The sequence below is a fragment of the Dermacentor silvarum genome, chromosome 1, assembly GCF_013339745.2.
Source record: "Dermacentor silvarum isolate Dsil-2018 chromosome 1, BIME_Dsil_1.4, whole genome shotgun sequence".
Classification (NCBI taxonomy): Eukaryota; Metazoa; Arthropoda; class Arachnida; order Ixodida; family Ixodidae; genus Dermacentor; species Dermacentor silvarum.
In genome coordinates this window covers 58,502,869-58,518,498 of record NC_051154.1, presented here as the reverse complement: position 1 = coordinate 58,518,498, position 15,630 = coordinate 58,502,869, and the positions used below count along the sequence as shown (strand labels likewise).

At 44.1% G+C, this 15,630-nt stretch overlaps 1 protein-coding gene across 4 annotated transcripts in view; it reads right to left on the bottom strand.

Annotated features, from left to right (window-relative positions):
- The window catches only part of LOC119463941 (eukaryotic translation initiation factor 2-alpha kinase 1-like), an 85,324-nt gene that overhangs the window by 53,851 nt on the left and 15,843 nt on the right, over window positions 1–15,630 (bottom strand). For all 4 annotated transcript variants that reach the window (XR_007467398.1, XR_007467399.1, XM_049668545.1 and 1 more), the window contains exon 10: window positions 5,465–5,861. Coding sequence is in view for 2 of the 4 variants with exons in the window: in XM_049668545.1 (XP_049524502.1) it covers window positions 5,465–5,861 (397 nt within the window). In the remaining 2 variants the exon portion in view is untranslated. The remainder of the gene's footprint in view (window positions 1–5,464; window positions 5,862–15,630) is intronic.

The window sequence follows — 15,630 nt, the reverse complement described above, 5'->3', positions numbered from 1 at the left end:
AACCAAAATTTAATTTGCCAGTTCAATGAGAGGGCAGTGCTGCTGCAGGTAAGCATGAATAATTGAACAGGTTCACAAAAATTAGGCATCGAAAAATTGGTTGGTGATCGTTTTTGTAGTTTTGAAATTTCTGCACTAAACAATGCAAATAAAAAATCATAAAATTATTGGTGTCAATAAGACAATTGTAAACAAGCTATAAAAATCGAGCATTTTACAATAAACTTGTAAAAGTTAGCAGGTAAGTACATTTATTCAATCAATCAATTTTGGAAGTATTGCTACCAGTGGCTTTTAAGTATCTCCCATAAGTTGATTGACTGCCAGTAAAACAGCCATTGGTAGCATTAGGTGCCATGGCAAAAGATTCCCCCCCCCCCCCCCCATCAAGCATTAAAATGACAAAAACTCAACAACCTAGTTCAGTAGAAAGTTACTTGTTAATACATGCAGTAACACATGAAAACTTCCTTATTGCCTCTTGCACTCCCAACCTTAACACCAAGCACAGCCATGATCTTGTTTGTTATCTTAAGGTGACATTTCAGTCCTTTAGATTAAAAACCTACACAAGCTGCCAGATCATTTTTGCTTCCATTTTCAAATGCAATGAAACTTTTTTAACATTACAAACAATTAGCATTACCAGCTACTATTGACACTTTATGTAATGTTATGGTGAGCTGCTTCAGCACTTAAAAGTTTGCGCTACCACCCACCTTTTAAGTTTCTGTCAGGCCAGTTGGTAAAACATCAATAAATGGACGAAGAAAACAGAAGGAAGGACAGACAAGGCAAGTTACATCTTGTGTGCCCTTTTTTCTGTATTTGTCCATTCATCCATCCTTCGCTTCAGCACAGTTTCCGTCATATTCATGATGATGATGACTGTTGGAGTTTATTGGCGCAAGGGCCAGATGTGGCCTAGGAGCGCCAAGGCGATAATGGCTTGTCAGTGATACATGAATAGTGAATTATAAGGTGTGGTTAAAACAGATGTGGCATGGCTGTAAAGGGGCCTAAATATAGTCGCTGTAAAGTGCGTAAGATCTATAGGTAATAAGATTATGGCAAACTATGAAGTGTGCTATGGACACGACGCCAATGAAGTGTGCTATGGACACGAGAGATGCATTGTGAAAGAATGTTGACATACTAAAGTATGTCAGAGGCGAAAATTTTCAAAAAGCACTACTGCCTTGACAAAGCCCTTGAAGTGCAAGGGCCTGGAGGCATGTGCTATACTGAACTAATATCACAGCGGCATCCTCTGGAGAGAGGATGCGCTGCCTATTTATTGGGCTTATAACATGTAGGACAACTTCGTTCAAAAAAGTGAGGACTGCTTTGGCATTAAAAAGCGGTTCTTTACCTAGAAACATAGTGGGATGGAGAGGGACAGAATGCGAGAGGAAAAATGTTTCTCTCTCTCTCGGCTTCCAGACACTCCAGGAGGACGCGGAGGACGGCGAGCCTCTCGCCACATCTACCACAGGTTGGAGGATCATTAACATTCAATAGGAAATTGTGAGTGCCATATGTGTGTCCTATTCTGAGACGACAGAATAGGACATCAGCTCGCTGTGTTTTCGATGCAGAGGGCCAGAAACCTAACTGTGGCTAAATCAAGTGAAGCTTATTATTTGTTTTCGCATCCCACAAGCGTTGCCAGTGGCTTTGCAGTTTCTTACGCAAGAAAGGTTTCAAATCTGTCACAGGGACAGCAGCTGTAGGATTAATAGCGTGCAATGTTATTGATGTGGCGATTTGGTCGGCAACAACACTACCCTCGATGCCTCTATGCTCAGGCACCCAGGATATAATGACTTGTTTAGATGCATAAACAGAGCGGATCAGTGAATAGAGGTTGGTAATTATAGGGTTTTTGTGTTTCTGCGGTAACATCAAAGCTTTAACGACGCTTAAAGAGTCGGTAAATGTTACTGACTTTTGAAGTTTCATTCTCTCAATGTGTTTCACCACGGATAGTACTGCATAGGCTTCTGCAGTAAAGATGCTTGTTTGGGGGTGGAGTACATCGGATTCCGAGAAGGACGGACCGACTGCCGCATAAGACACGCCGGCATGCGACTTAGACGCGTCCGTGTAAAATTCAAGGCAAGAGTACTTCGACTTTAATTCTAAAAAGTGCATTTGAATGTAGCAGTTTCTCTGGAGTCATTAGGTTACGTACAAGTAATGAAATACCCATGTCTTCACTGAGGTTTCTCACACGTAGTGAGAAGGGCGCCTTCGCTCTAGGTCGATTATGAAATAGTGTGGCACATGTGGTATCATTTATGGTAGAATAGGTAGGATGTGCACGGTTTGAATTTGTTTTCAGGAAATATGTGAAACTGGCATAAGACCTCTGAACGGTGGAGCGACCACATGTTTGCTTCTACATGAAGGCTTTCTACGGGGCTTGTCCTGAAGGCCCCCCCGGTCGTGAGTCGGATTCCCAAATGGTGAACGAAATGTAACATCTTTAAAGCACTGGGTGCAGCAGACTGATACACTATCGCACCGTAGTCAAGTCGTGAGCCGACAAGGCATCTATACAAGTCTAAAATACATTTCCTGTCACTGCCCCATGTTGTACGCAATAGAAGCTTCGACAAGTTCATAGTTTTCAGGCATTTAGCCCTCAAGTATTGGATATGCGGCATGAATGTCAGTTTTGAGTCCAACATAATGCCGAGGAACTTGTGCACTGTGCTTACAGGTAATGTACTACCAAAGAGCTGAATAGCAGTATCTGGTACTATTCCTCTTTTATTAGTGAGAAGGACGCATTTACTTTTCTGTGGGCTCAACTTAAAGCCGTTTTCATCAGCCCATATAGCTACTTTATTTAAGCCATGCTGGACATGTCGTTCGCAGATAGCAAGGTTGCACGATTTAACACCAATCTGGACATCATCTACATATACAGAGTAGAAGATTGTTCGTGGGATAACCGTCCGTAGAGAGTTCATTTTGACAATAAACAGTATACAGCTAAGCACACCGCCTTGCGGGACACCAGTTTCCTGGGTGAAAGACCTCGACAAGGCCTGGCCAACCCTTATACGAAAGGTACGGTTAGAAAGGTAGCTTTCGATAGTACTCAACATATAGACGCAGGCACCCATAGTGGAGAGGTCTCGGATAATACCGAAGCGCCATGTGGTGTCATGCGCTTTCTCTAAGTCAAGAAATACAGATAGAAAAAACCGTTTGTGTATGAAGGCATCCCTTATATTCACCTCGATACAGACAAGGTGGTCTGTAGTCGACCTACCTTCTCGGAAGCCACATGGATCTAGTATTCCATTGCTTTCTAGGAGATAGACTAGACGCCGGTTTATCATCTTTTCAAAGAGCTTGCACAGACAACTTGTCAAAGCAATAGGTCTGTAGCTGCTAGGTAAGGACGGGTCCTTGCCTTGTTTAAGTATGGGGATAACTATGCCTTCTTTCCAAGAAGATGGAATGTACCCAGCAGCCCACATGACATTAAAAAGAGAGAGGGGTGTTTTTTGTGTTTCAGGGTGCAGGTGCTTGATCATTTCATATATGATACGGTCACCACCTGGTGCTGAGCTGTTGCAACAAGTGAGAGAAGTTTCAAGTTCAGCTAAACTAAACGGGCGGTTGTAATCTTCATTTCAAGCACATTTCCGATTAAGGGGCTGTCGCCGCTCTGCACGTTTTTTGAACCTCAGGAATGCTTGTGTGTAATGTGATGCACTGGAGACATATTCAAAGTGTTCGCCCAGGCAATCCGCCTGGTCTTCCAGGCTATCTCCTTGGGTACTTACTAAGGGTAGAGGGTTCGACTCCCAGCCTTTCAATTTATTCACCCTATCCCATACTTTCACCTCATCTGTGCAAGAATTTATTCCAGAGAGGTACCTCTCCCAACTCTCTCTCTTTGCACGTCGTGTTCAATCTGCCTTGTGACTTTACCTGCTTGAAATTAATGAGGTTTTCGGTGGTTGGAGAATTGCAAAACAATCCCCAAGCTTCGTTTTGGTTATTGCGCACTTTCCGACATTCACCGTTCCACCATGGGATGCAACGTTTTTTAGTCAGTCCGTTAGTTTGCGTAATAAATCTCGTAGCAGTGTCAATAAAAAAACCTGTTAGATATGGCACAACGTCATCTACATTAAAATCAGCAATGTCATCTCCGCCTAGACATGCAAGCTCTTGGAACAGTTGCCAGTTGGCCGAGTCCACGTTCCATCGAGAAAAACATGGCGAGCATCCATCTTGTTTCGTTGAGTATAACATAATTGGGAAGTGGTCGCTCCCAAAGGGGTTCTTGAGAACGGATTACTCCAGGTACGGCATCAGTGTACTTGATACTACACTTAGGTCTATGGACGAGTATGTGTTATGTGTAACGCTGTAATACGTTGGCTCTTTCTTGTTAAGTATAGATGCGCCTGAAGAAAACAAAAAATGTTCAATTAGGCGACCACTCGCATCGCAACAAGAGTTTCCCCACAAAGTGTTATGTACGTTTAAATCTCTAACTATGTATGATGGCGGAAGTTCATTTATGTAGTTTTGAAATTTGATTTTATGAAGTTGATAATTGGGAGGGATGTATATAGAACTGATAGTGACCAGCTTGTCAAACAACACCCCTCGGACAGCAACTGCCTCTAGGGGCGTACAAAGTTTTAATTCCCTGCAGGCAACACCTCTGTCGACTACGATAGCCACATCACCGGATGACACGACTGTGTCATTGCAGTCTTTACGAAAAATAGCATATTGTTGGAGAAAATTTAGTTGCGTATGTTCGAGGTGTTTCTTGGACACATAGCACCTTTGGATTATACTTATGTAGGAGTTCTTTAATGGACGAGACCCTTGAGGCCCCTTCTGAGATGGCGGAGCAATGCTAGCTGCAGCCACCAAGGGGGAGGATGGCGTCACCGCCGGCTCACTGTGTGTGGGCCAGACAGCCCCTGGAGGCCGTTGTGATGCGCCACTTTGGCAAAGCTGTTCTTCGGCAGGTATGACACCCGCCTGCGTGCCTCCTTGAATGAGATATTTTTTTTTTACTTTGTCACAATTTCTTTTTCTTTTTTTCTATGATGTACATTCAATAAACCTCTGCGCTCGGTAAAAATACTATTTCAGAAGTGTAATCCACCAATCAGTATCGTGTGGCTTAATCTTTCCTTTCACTACGCCTCTGAACTTAATCTCCCTCCTACAATGCACAAAAATGACAGGAATCAGTTCTTTCAACATTGCTCACACTCTGTAGTAGTATCTGGCTGTGCCATCAACTGGGTCGCATTAATTTAACCTAAAATATCATGCATTTAATAACATTTTTGCTTAATATAGTTCTACAAGTCACCGTTTTACATCTTTAGCCTGCACTTTGGTTTATGTATAATCATTTGGCTGCTTAGTGTAAAAAAAAGCAGAACAATAAGAAGGGACATTACCAACTTACCGAAGAATAAAGAAGTCTGAAAATATGCTCTCGGGGAGTCTTCATGACTGGGGAGCTGGCCACATCACTTGACGTCTTTCTTCCATTTATGCTATGTCCATCAGCATCTTTTCTGAGTTCACTATCACTTTTCGAGCTCTGGCGTGAACATTTCCATCCCTCTGCAGAGGCACTACCACAAACGAAGTCCAGAGTCGCTTTGCTTGGCTCTTCCAGTGAAACACAGTGCTCACTTTCACAACAATCCAAATCTTCAACGTGGTTTGTCTCAACAGAAGTGCTATAAGAAAGCTGCTTCCGATATGCTGCTGGTACCGTGTCCAGAGATGTAGACAACTCAACAAAATTTGGCAGCGAGCTTTTCTTGTCACCAGCACCAGAAGAGATAAGAACTGTACTGTGAAAAAAAAATAATAGTAATGACATTAGGATGAATAACACGACAGCCTTATTGCAGCAATCTTTTCACACAGAATGTCATGGTCACAAGGAGAAGGAACATGTGTTATGGCATCCTTGACAAATCATACCGTGCACATTGGGGCAATTTGTCATGATGCCATTAGTCAACAAGTATATAGCCTAATATGTTCCACAAAGGTATTTCAACTTGAATTACAACTTTCATCCCCTTGAGGATTATTAAATCTCATTACACTCGGCACATTCCACTGATGGGATGCAGCAGTGAAAGCAGACATGTTATTTTTAGAAAGAGAATAGGACAAAGACAAAAGCAATACTTATCTTTGTCCCTTTCCGTTTGCCAAGCTAATATACAATCAAAACGCAGCATCAACTCACCTAAACTGCCACCGCATTATTCCAATTATGACAAAAGCACCACTTAATTAAATGTGAAAGATGTGGGCAGGCGATTCTGCTGCCTGATAAATATCTTCCTACATATAAACCCAAAATAATGGCATGCCACATTCTTGGGAAACATGTTACAACCATGAAGGCAATGTCAGTTCATTTGAACACACAGAGGCAATGTTTTGTTGCCTTCACAAAGCCACAGCAGCTGAGCAGGGATTACATCTATGGACAGTTGTTCAATAGCAAAATTCAGTATAACAAGACACATTTTCTAGTTATTTAAGTGAGGGGGGACTCTAAAATAATGAGACTTTTTTTTTAACAGAGGCAGGAGAGATGTGTTGAACTAGGTGCACATACTATACTGCGTCAGCAATAATTTTTGTCTGCTCGGTATGTTTCTTCCTTTCGACTTTCTATTGTCATCTGTCAGTTTTGCGATGGCATAGATATGAAAAGATCTGTTTATGCATCATTCTGTTTCTTCATGGAGAAAGTAGTCACAGACACTGTCAAAATGCTTTGATAGGCTTTCAAAGAAAATGCTTTGAGCCAGGTAAAAGGTCTATGAATGGCTTTTGGAGAGCAAACATAACATAGTTAACGAACTCTCAGGTAACATTGTATAATTACCCCATAATATTTATAATCTCACAATTTATTTCCCCAGTTTTTTCTTTTGTAACCCACTCCCCTCACTAGTGAGAAAGACCCCGAGAGTAAAACAAATGCAACACAAACAAACAAGCAATACATATAAATAAGTAAGCAAGTAAGTAAATAAATAAATAAATATCTCGCTTGAAGATCAAGCATCCTGCGACAAGTAGAACTGAATAAAACATTCAAGAAGTTCACAATGCAATAATGTTCGGTTTTCGTTGAATGGTAGACGAGTTGGAAGTTTGGACAAGAATTCCTTAGAGTTCATGCGAATTTTTTATTTATTTATTTATTTATTTATATATTTATTTATTTATTTATACTGTTGATCCTATCAGGGATCATAACAGAAGGGCATGTACATAGTTGTCTTACGATATAATAACAACAATTAGCACAATATTTAGTTTGCATACAATACATTGACTATTAACAAAGACAAACAATATGGTTGGCAGAAATAATAAAGCACCACATCGTATAAAAAAATGAACGAGAGTAATCAAAAAGGGAGACAATTGACAAAGGTGAACGAAATTGTGGCATTAATTACAAGATATATATTGTAGTATGCTTAGGAATAACAAAAGGTAATGAAATTAGCTAACCATTATAATCAGTAAAGAATGGTAGGCAGTAATAACAGAATAATACAAGGCAATAAACTTTATAAAAACAACTGGTAAAGAGGTAAAAAGTTAGCATAAATAAACAATGGAACTCGGCAATGACAAACTACAACATATTAAAGTTAAGTTTACACAAGAGGTGATAATCTATAAATAAATTGTGATTATGTATACAATAAAATAAAATGGCACAGAAATAAATGGTAACACAGGTAGGTCAGAATTGTGAAGCTTGTAATTTGTTTTCGAATAATGTTAAAAAAAGTAGATATGGTTGGTGTTAAGTTCGACGACCTTTACTTGGATATTTTATTTGTATACATGGAGACTAACTAGGGCGGTATTACAGAAACGTTTCCACATGTGTGTAGGTATGCATGAAAACTAACTAGGAGGACGTTACAGAAATGTTTCCATATGTGTGTAGGCCCGGGGAGTGCCGCGCGCTATCGGCTAGCAAGATAGGCCGTTTAGAGCGGGGTGGCGGGCGCCGCTGAGCCGATGGTCATGGACCACATGTGCACGATGTTTTGAACCGTCAACCACGGCAAACTGGTGCCGACAAACGCGTCACTTGCCGATCGTCACTGTTGTCGCTCCCCCACCCACGGTGTCGGGGGAGCTGGACAAAGGATAAAAGGGCACGCGCCAGCAGCGCTCCTTGTGAGGCTAATGGGAGTCGCGTTGCTCAGGTGGTCTTCGTCGCATAGAGCAGGCCGCCACCTGTGTTCAAGCAATTGCGCGGCGCATCCTCTAGTTTGCGGCTTGCTCGAGTGCATGGGCCGGGTAACAAGGGGATTAAATGTGGAAGGGAAATTCTTTTCCTGGCTTTTGCTTGTGTACTTTATTGGTGCTGTTTTGTGTTACTAGTTTGTTTATTTTTGGTTTGCTCGTGTTTGCTTTGAAGTGAAGCTACAATGTAAGGATTGGCCAGAGGGAAACGGGAAAGAGCGAAATAGGGGTGACTGAAAGAAAACTGTTGGGCTGATTTGAGCTAACCATTGGATCGTGACAGTGTATGCTTGTAAAACTGTTTGTGATTGTGAGAGTGCTCCGCCCTACGCTGCCGAGGGGCGGAGGAATGAAATTTTTGTGTGAAGCGAATTGCTTAAAAGGGGGAATTCGGCCATGTTTTGGAGAGAGCGATGGGATAGCAATGAGAGAGCTGGAGTCGATGACTCAGCGAGCTGTTGGCGAAATGTACATACTATGTAAATAAACGTGTACATACGGAGGAGTTGTTGCGAGCCTGGTATGCAACGTGTAGCCTGACAACGAACGGAAGATTGAGGGCTAGGAGCCCGGATCAACAAGGGTGCCATCAGGAGCGACGGACGAGCAACGACCTGAACTCGAAAAGCGGCACCCCCACCACCACGGAGGGAAACGTAACTGTTGGCCTGTTTGTGATGGTAGGGTCCAGCTTGTTCCATTCACGCATCATTAAAGGAAAAAAAGGAATGCTTATGACTTTCCGTATGAACAGGGTGTTCATTTAATGATAGAGTGTGTTTATGTCGGGTGGGTCGTGTTTGTGTAATAGATAAGTATTTTGAGTTGTCTATTTTTAATTCGTAATGAATAAGTTGGTACATCATTTTAAACTGCGCAATCTTGGCTCAGTTTTGTAAGGTAAGGATACCGGCCTGTTTTAGCAAATCCGTGGGCGAGTCTTTTAACCTATATTTATTGTAAATACATCTTAGTGCCTTCCTTTGAACTGCTTCCAGTTTTTAATGAGTTCTTTAGTGAAAGGAAACCAAACAACATTAGCGTATTCTAATACTGATCTGACAAATGTGTTATATGCTAGTAGCTTTGTGTTTGGGGTGCTAGTCAGACATCAGTTTAGAAAGAAAAATTTTTTTTTGTGCGGTCGAGGTAACATTAACATGGCATTCCCATCTAAAGTCGTGTGTTATTGTTAAGCCAAGGTACTTGAACTCCTTCACTTAGTTAAGTGTGGCATTATTTATAGTGTAGTCGACTTCTGATCTGTGTTTTTTTCCTCGTAGTTGATAGTGTAGCCGATTTTTTAATGTTCAAAGTTATTTGCCATTCGTTACACCATTTGTATACCCATGATAAAGCGTCGTTCAAAGCTAGATGGTCATTATACGAATTAATTACCTGATACAGAACACAATCGTCAGCAAAAAGCCTAACATTAACAGGAATATTTAAAGGCAGATCATTAATGCATATAAAAAATAAAACTGGAGCCAGTACACTTCCTTGTGGAACGCCAGATATGATGCTCGATTTAATACAATATTGTTGATTTACTTCTACAAATTGTGTGCGATTAACAAGATAGTTCTTGATTCAATCGAGAATAGGTCCTATGCCCAAGGTTAATTCGAGTTTATAAATTAATGATGTGTTACGCGATCGAAAGCTTTTGAAAAATCTAAATAGATTAGGTCAATTTGTATTTGTTGATCAATGCTTAACGATACATCATGAACAAGCTCAATTAGTTGTGTGACCGTGGAAACTCCTCTGCGAAAACCACGCTGACAAGCTGTTAGTGTTTGTTCCTGTTCAAGGTGTTTGGTTAAGCGCTCTAAGATAATGTGTTCTAGTAGTTTACAGACTGTACATGTTAGTGAGATTGACCTGTAGTTAGAGGGTTCTGTTCTGCTTCCCGATTTATGAATTGGTTTTACTTTTGCTGTTTTCCAATCAATAGGGAGGGCGCCTGAGGACAGCGATTTGTTAAAAAGTTATTGATAAGTACTTGGCCATCCAGCTAGCGTATCTGCGAAGGAATGCATTTGGTATACTATCAGCTCCAGGTGATTTCTTTGGGTCTAAGTTCAGTAGTAGGTTAAGTATGCCTGTGGCTCTAGTGGCTCATTTCTGGTAGAGCCTGCTTGTGGTAGTGCGCTGTCGTCCTCTGTGAAAACGGAGCAGAATTAGTTGTTAAGCAAGTTACCAGAGTTTCAATTTTCTTCATTTGAGGCTCCGTTGTCATCACGAATCTTTGGGTTAATGTAGTTCCAAAACTTAGTTGGAGCAGTTTTCAAGAAGTTTGTCAGTGTATTAGTGAAGTAGAACTGTTTGGCTGTCTTAAGTTTTGATTTCATAGATTATACCCGACACACGATTATACCCGACACACGAGCAAACTAAATTCCTTCGAAGTAAACCTTTTTACTTTGCACTCTTATTAAAAGGAGCTTCGCCGGTGATACACGGTAAGGCGCAGCCTTCTTTATATGTTTTCAGTAAGCGCCACAGCAAAACTGTAGGCGCTGCTTGCTTGAACTGAAGCCGACAAAATGCAAAAGAAATTTGCATCTGGTAAATGCAAAACGAGAAAGAAAGGATTAAACATAAAAGACTTGCCGCAGCATTAGAATTCAATTCACATATTCGTTATCAGTGTTATATTTAGCAGTGCATCCAAATCATCTTCCCATAACCTGACGAGCGTCCATGTTGCTTTCTCTGGCCACTGGACATGAGGCTTCTTGTGGGTGCCCGTTGCCGGGGCCACATTTGATGGGTCTATGCCATATGGCAGAGAGCGAGCATGCTGCACCAACAAAACTGTATGGCCAGAAATACATGCAGACGAAGCGGCCCAAAGCGAGTACAGTGACACGACAGTGGTGACATCTGTGACGGGACAAGTTGCATGTGTTTGAAAGTGTGACTGCAAGAAATGTTCACAGCGAGACAAATTGGGTCTCTACGACTAAGAAACATTTTTGGAAGCAATAAAATGATCAGCAGGACTACGAAGTGTTTTGACAACTTTTCTGTTGTTGATGGGCTGCGCACAAGGCTATGCCTTTACACCCAAAAGTAGTTTGAATAACTCCTTTTCCGCAAGGAACCCTTACCGGCATTATCGGTATTAAATGAAACACGAACAGCGAAGCGCATGGCCGAAGCATAACTGAAGGTACAGAGGACGTCATCCAATCATCCCCATTCGCAAGCGTGTACATCTGGTTTGACCTCACTGCGCGACGATGCTCTCCCATACTGCATCACGCTGTTCGCGTTTCATTTGACACCAATAGCACATTCGGCTTTGCCGCACTGTGCGATAATACTCACCCTATACTACAATAATTTAGCTTCTGTTCTCTTTGATTTTGCTTTATTCGCTTTCAACTAAAAGAGAACCAGAACAGAAACGAAAGTATCGCAGTTATAGGGGGAGCATCATCACACAGTGCTGTCAAGCCGGATGTGCGCCTGTAAATGGTGATGACTAGACAGTGCGCACTATGGGCAAGTACAATGGCAGGAGTTGCGAACAACAAAGCAAATCAGTATACAGTATAGACCACTTACAGTGTAGACCATTTATAACGTAACTGCTTATAGTGCAGGACCAGATATAGTGCGGTCTTTTCAGACTCCCGTTAATTTTCCCATAGCATGCCATGTATACACGTATTGCCTATAGCGCAGTTTCAGGAAACGAAATACCGGTTACAGTGCGGCTGCCTGGGAGTACGGAAGTCAGCGGAGACGGCGAACGCTCCCCTCAAAGGGAGTGCTCGAGGAAGAGAGAGAGACGAAGTGGAGAAGGGCACGTGGTGTGAACGAACAGCCAGTGAGGCTGAAACCAGAATCTTGAGTGCGAGTCGTGAAATATCACGGAGTGCATAGCGAGCGAGGGCCACGAAACTGCCAACGCCGGCCAACGCTCGCTTCACGATAACGGCAGTAAACGAAACTTCAGGGAGCGGGCGGCGCCGGCACGACACGGCGAAGGGCGCATGCGGAGACCGTGGAATGTGAGGGAGGAGGGCGGCAGAGAAGCGGATTTCGCCTCGGCAACTCCGCCACTTCGGTGGCTCCCCTCACCCTCCCTCGTAGCTCCCTCACTTTCGACTGTCACCGTGTGCGCCCGCAGCCGTGCAGGCGCCGCCGCTCCAGCCGGCCCGGCGCCAGCTCCCCGAAGTTTCGTTTTCTGCCGTTATCAGGAAGCGGGCGTTAGCCGGCGTGGGCAGTTTCATTAGCCGGCCTGGGACACCGCCGCTGCTTCCCTCTGCACCGTAGCCGCAGCGTGTGAGGTCAACACGTGACTAGAAAGTAGAGGAAGCATAAAGGAGAAAGAAGGGTTCACTGCCATTTTCTACGCGTGGTTACGGTAGCATGGCTGAGACGATGGCACGTACACGCATGTTCCGGCGCAACGCAGAATCGGCGACCTTGCCATTTGAGAGAGGGTAAAATTTCCGCCGCATGTTTTTTTTTTTTTGTTCGTGCGCGACATTGAGGGGTCTCCTAAGCTTTTACTCTATGGCGGTGCTGGAGCAATGCCGGTCGGAGGTGCCGCTGCGTTAATTATGTCGAATTAACAAATTAAAAATTAAATTATGGGGTTTTACGTGCCAAAACCAGTTCTGATTATGAGGCACGCCGTAGTGGGGGACTCCGGAAATTTGGACCACCTGGGGTTCTTTAACGTGCACCTAAATCTAAGTACACGGGTGTTTTCGCATTTCGCCCCCATCGAAATGCGGCCGCCGTGGCCGGGATTCGATCCCGCGACCTCGTGCTCAGCAGCCCAACACCATAGCCACTGAGCAACCACGGCGGGTTCGAATTAACAAGATTCGACTGTAAATTGAATGCAAACGTTCTAGCCGCATTCCTCGACTGTCACATACGCGTGGCGGCTCGGTGCACATGATTTGCATAGGTGCGGGCCTTGAAAATTGTTGCTTTGGTTATAGTGCGGTACCGCTTATAGTGCGGATATTCGCGACTCTGGCGACTTACGTTATAAGCGGTCTACACTGTATAACGTAACCGCTTATAGTGCAGTACCGGATATAGTACGGTCTTTTCAGACTCCCGTTAATTTTCCCATAGCACTCCATGTATACGCATACCGCTTACAGTGCAGCGGCTTGAGACGAAATACTGGTTAAAATGTGGCTTCCGCGGGAAAATCTCGCCGAAAAGGGCGGTAGCGAGCACGCTTCTCAACAAGATGCCCCCACCGATGGGAGAGATCAACAAGGGCGATGCGGAGGAGCATGAGACGTGGAGCATGAGTCTAAGGGCGATAAAATCGTCGGCGCGCGCCGTATGTGAGAGTGAAAGCGCACGGGAGAGGCGCATTTTCATGGATAGCGAACGCACACCGGAGAGCAAACGCGACTTCCATTGCACGAAAGGCCGTTGGGGTATGGGAGGGAGGGAAGGGGGGCGATGCTGTGCTGCAGCTCCAAATGCGTATCTTGCAACCGGGCGCAAGGGGAACTGGCGACGCAATCTCCCACGCGAAAGGAGCAAAGCGGGAAGGCAGCACGGGAGGGAGGTGGGGGGGTGCGGCTCCTACTCTGCCAACAAATGCGTTCGCGCCTGTGCCGGCTGTCGGTGTTGTCGCGTGCACCGTATCTAAGCGATCTCCACATGGCTCTGACCTTTGTATGCGCTGTGCTTACGCCGCTCAGTTTCCGTTGAAGCGATAGACCGCACAAACCTTCGCTCGCTGCGGCGGCCGCATTTCCCCACGCCAGCGTTTTGACAGTGGTTGTTTGCGGTCATCGAGTCTATTCATGTTTGCTTGTGCACGTTGACACCACGCTTGTTAATTCAATTAGTAAGCGAATGTGTCAAGTTTATGCAGCCGATATCACTACTATCCCTACTCCTTATAGCTCTCTACTAATTTGCTATCGCAGGCGTTGCGCTGCTGAGCACGAGGTCCCGGCAAGATTGAGTTCCGGCCCCGGAGGCCGCATTTCGATGGAGGCGAAATGCAAAAACACCCGTGTGCTTGCGTTGTAGTGCACGTTAAAGAACCCCAGGTGGTCAAAATTAATCCGGAGCCCTCCACTACAGCGTGCCTCATAATCAGAACTGGTTTTGGCACGTAAAACCCCAGAAAGAAGAAGTAATTTGCTATCGCAATTGATGCTTCGCCTTTCGGGCGAAACTGAGACATATTTTTAAATTATTACTTTGCTTCATGCGAAGGACATTAACCTTTTAACGTTCGTAAATTTAAACGGATGCAAAACTTCCAGTCACACGCTCCGATTCTCGGATACACGCGGCTGCTTGGTCTACATGTTTTGCATAAGTGCAGGGCTTGAAAATCGTTGTCTTGGTTATAGTGTGGTACCGCTTATAGTGCAGATATTCACGACTCCGGCGACTTACGTTGTAAGCGGTCTACACTGTAAAATTACATGAGTGTTATCGCAAAAGTGTTTGCTGGCTAAAACAACAGAATTAAATACACCATGACAGATTCAAGGTATGGTTGCTTCAGCCCCATGCTTCGCTGTTCATATTTCATTTGACACTGCTAGTACTCCCGTGTCATGCGTCGCCTTTCAGGTAAATGTCCCTTAGTTCAAAGAATTTTGAAGTGCCCCCGTGTCATGGGTATTACAGAGTCGGCTGTCAGTGACGACAAGGCATTCTTTACAATGTGGCAGTTGGCCAGGATTGATGTGACAAGTTTTCCACCAGCGTCTCCCTGCTTTTGGTTTGCTACTACAACAGGAATAACTGAACATCGGCAACCCTCCGAGTGCTGCTGATTACTTTGAAGTCTTTGTGTGCCCCGACTTGGTGGGCTACAGTATCGCTGCCTGGCAATTTTTTCTAGAGGCCTAAAGGGCCATCATTCAACATGTATGCTGTTGGACCAGCATGCTGCTGGTCCGCCAAGCTAGCGTGCGATGCGCCCTGTTCCAGTGGCTCTGGCGTGTGATAGGACATGTTCTATTCCTGCACCAGCCACACTACACAGTTGAGCATCCAATTTTCGTTGACGTAGCATAAAGCTGTGCCATGCGTGGATCCCGTCCGCGTTAAGCTTTTTAACTTTAACTTGGTCACCTAATGCACTCTTGTACAGGCAGAGGCAGAACAAATCGAGGCTCTGCTTGTCGAACGGAGACAACCATATAGAGAACACTGGCTTGACTCAGAGAATACTTGGCATTAAAAGAACCTTGCGGGCACGCAACGGCATTGGCCCAGCACATGAAGCAGCTAGCAAAGTAGACTAACTCTGTTGACTCCGAGAATAATTCGCATTAAAAGAACATCGCGGGCGAG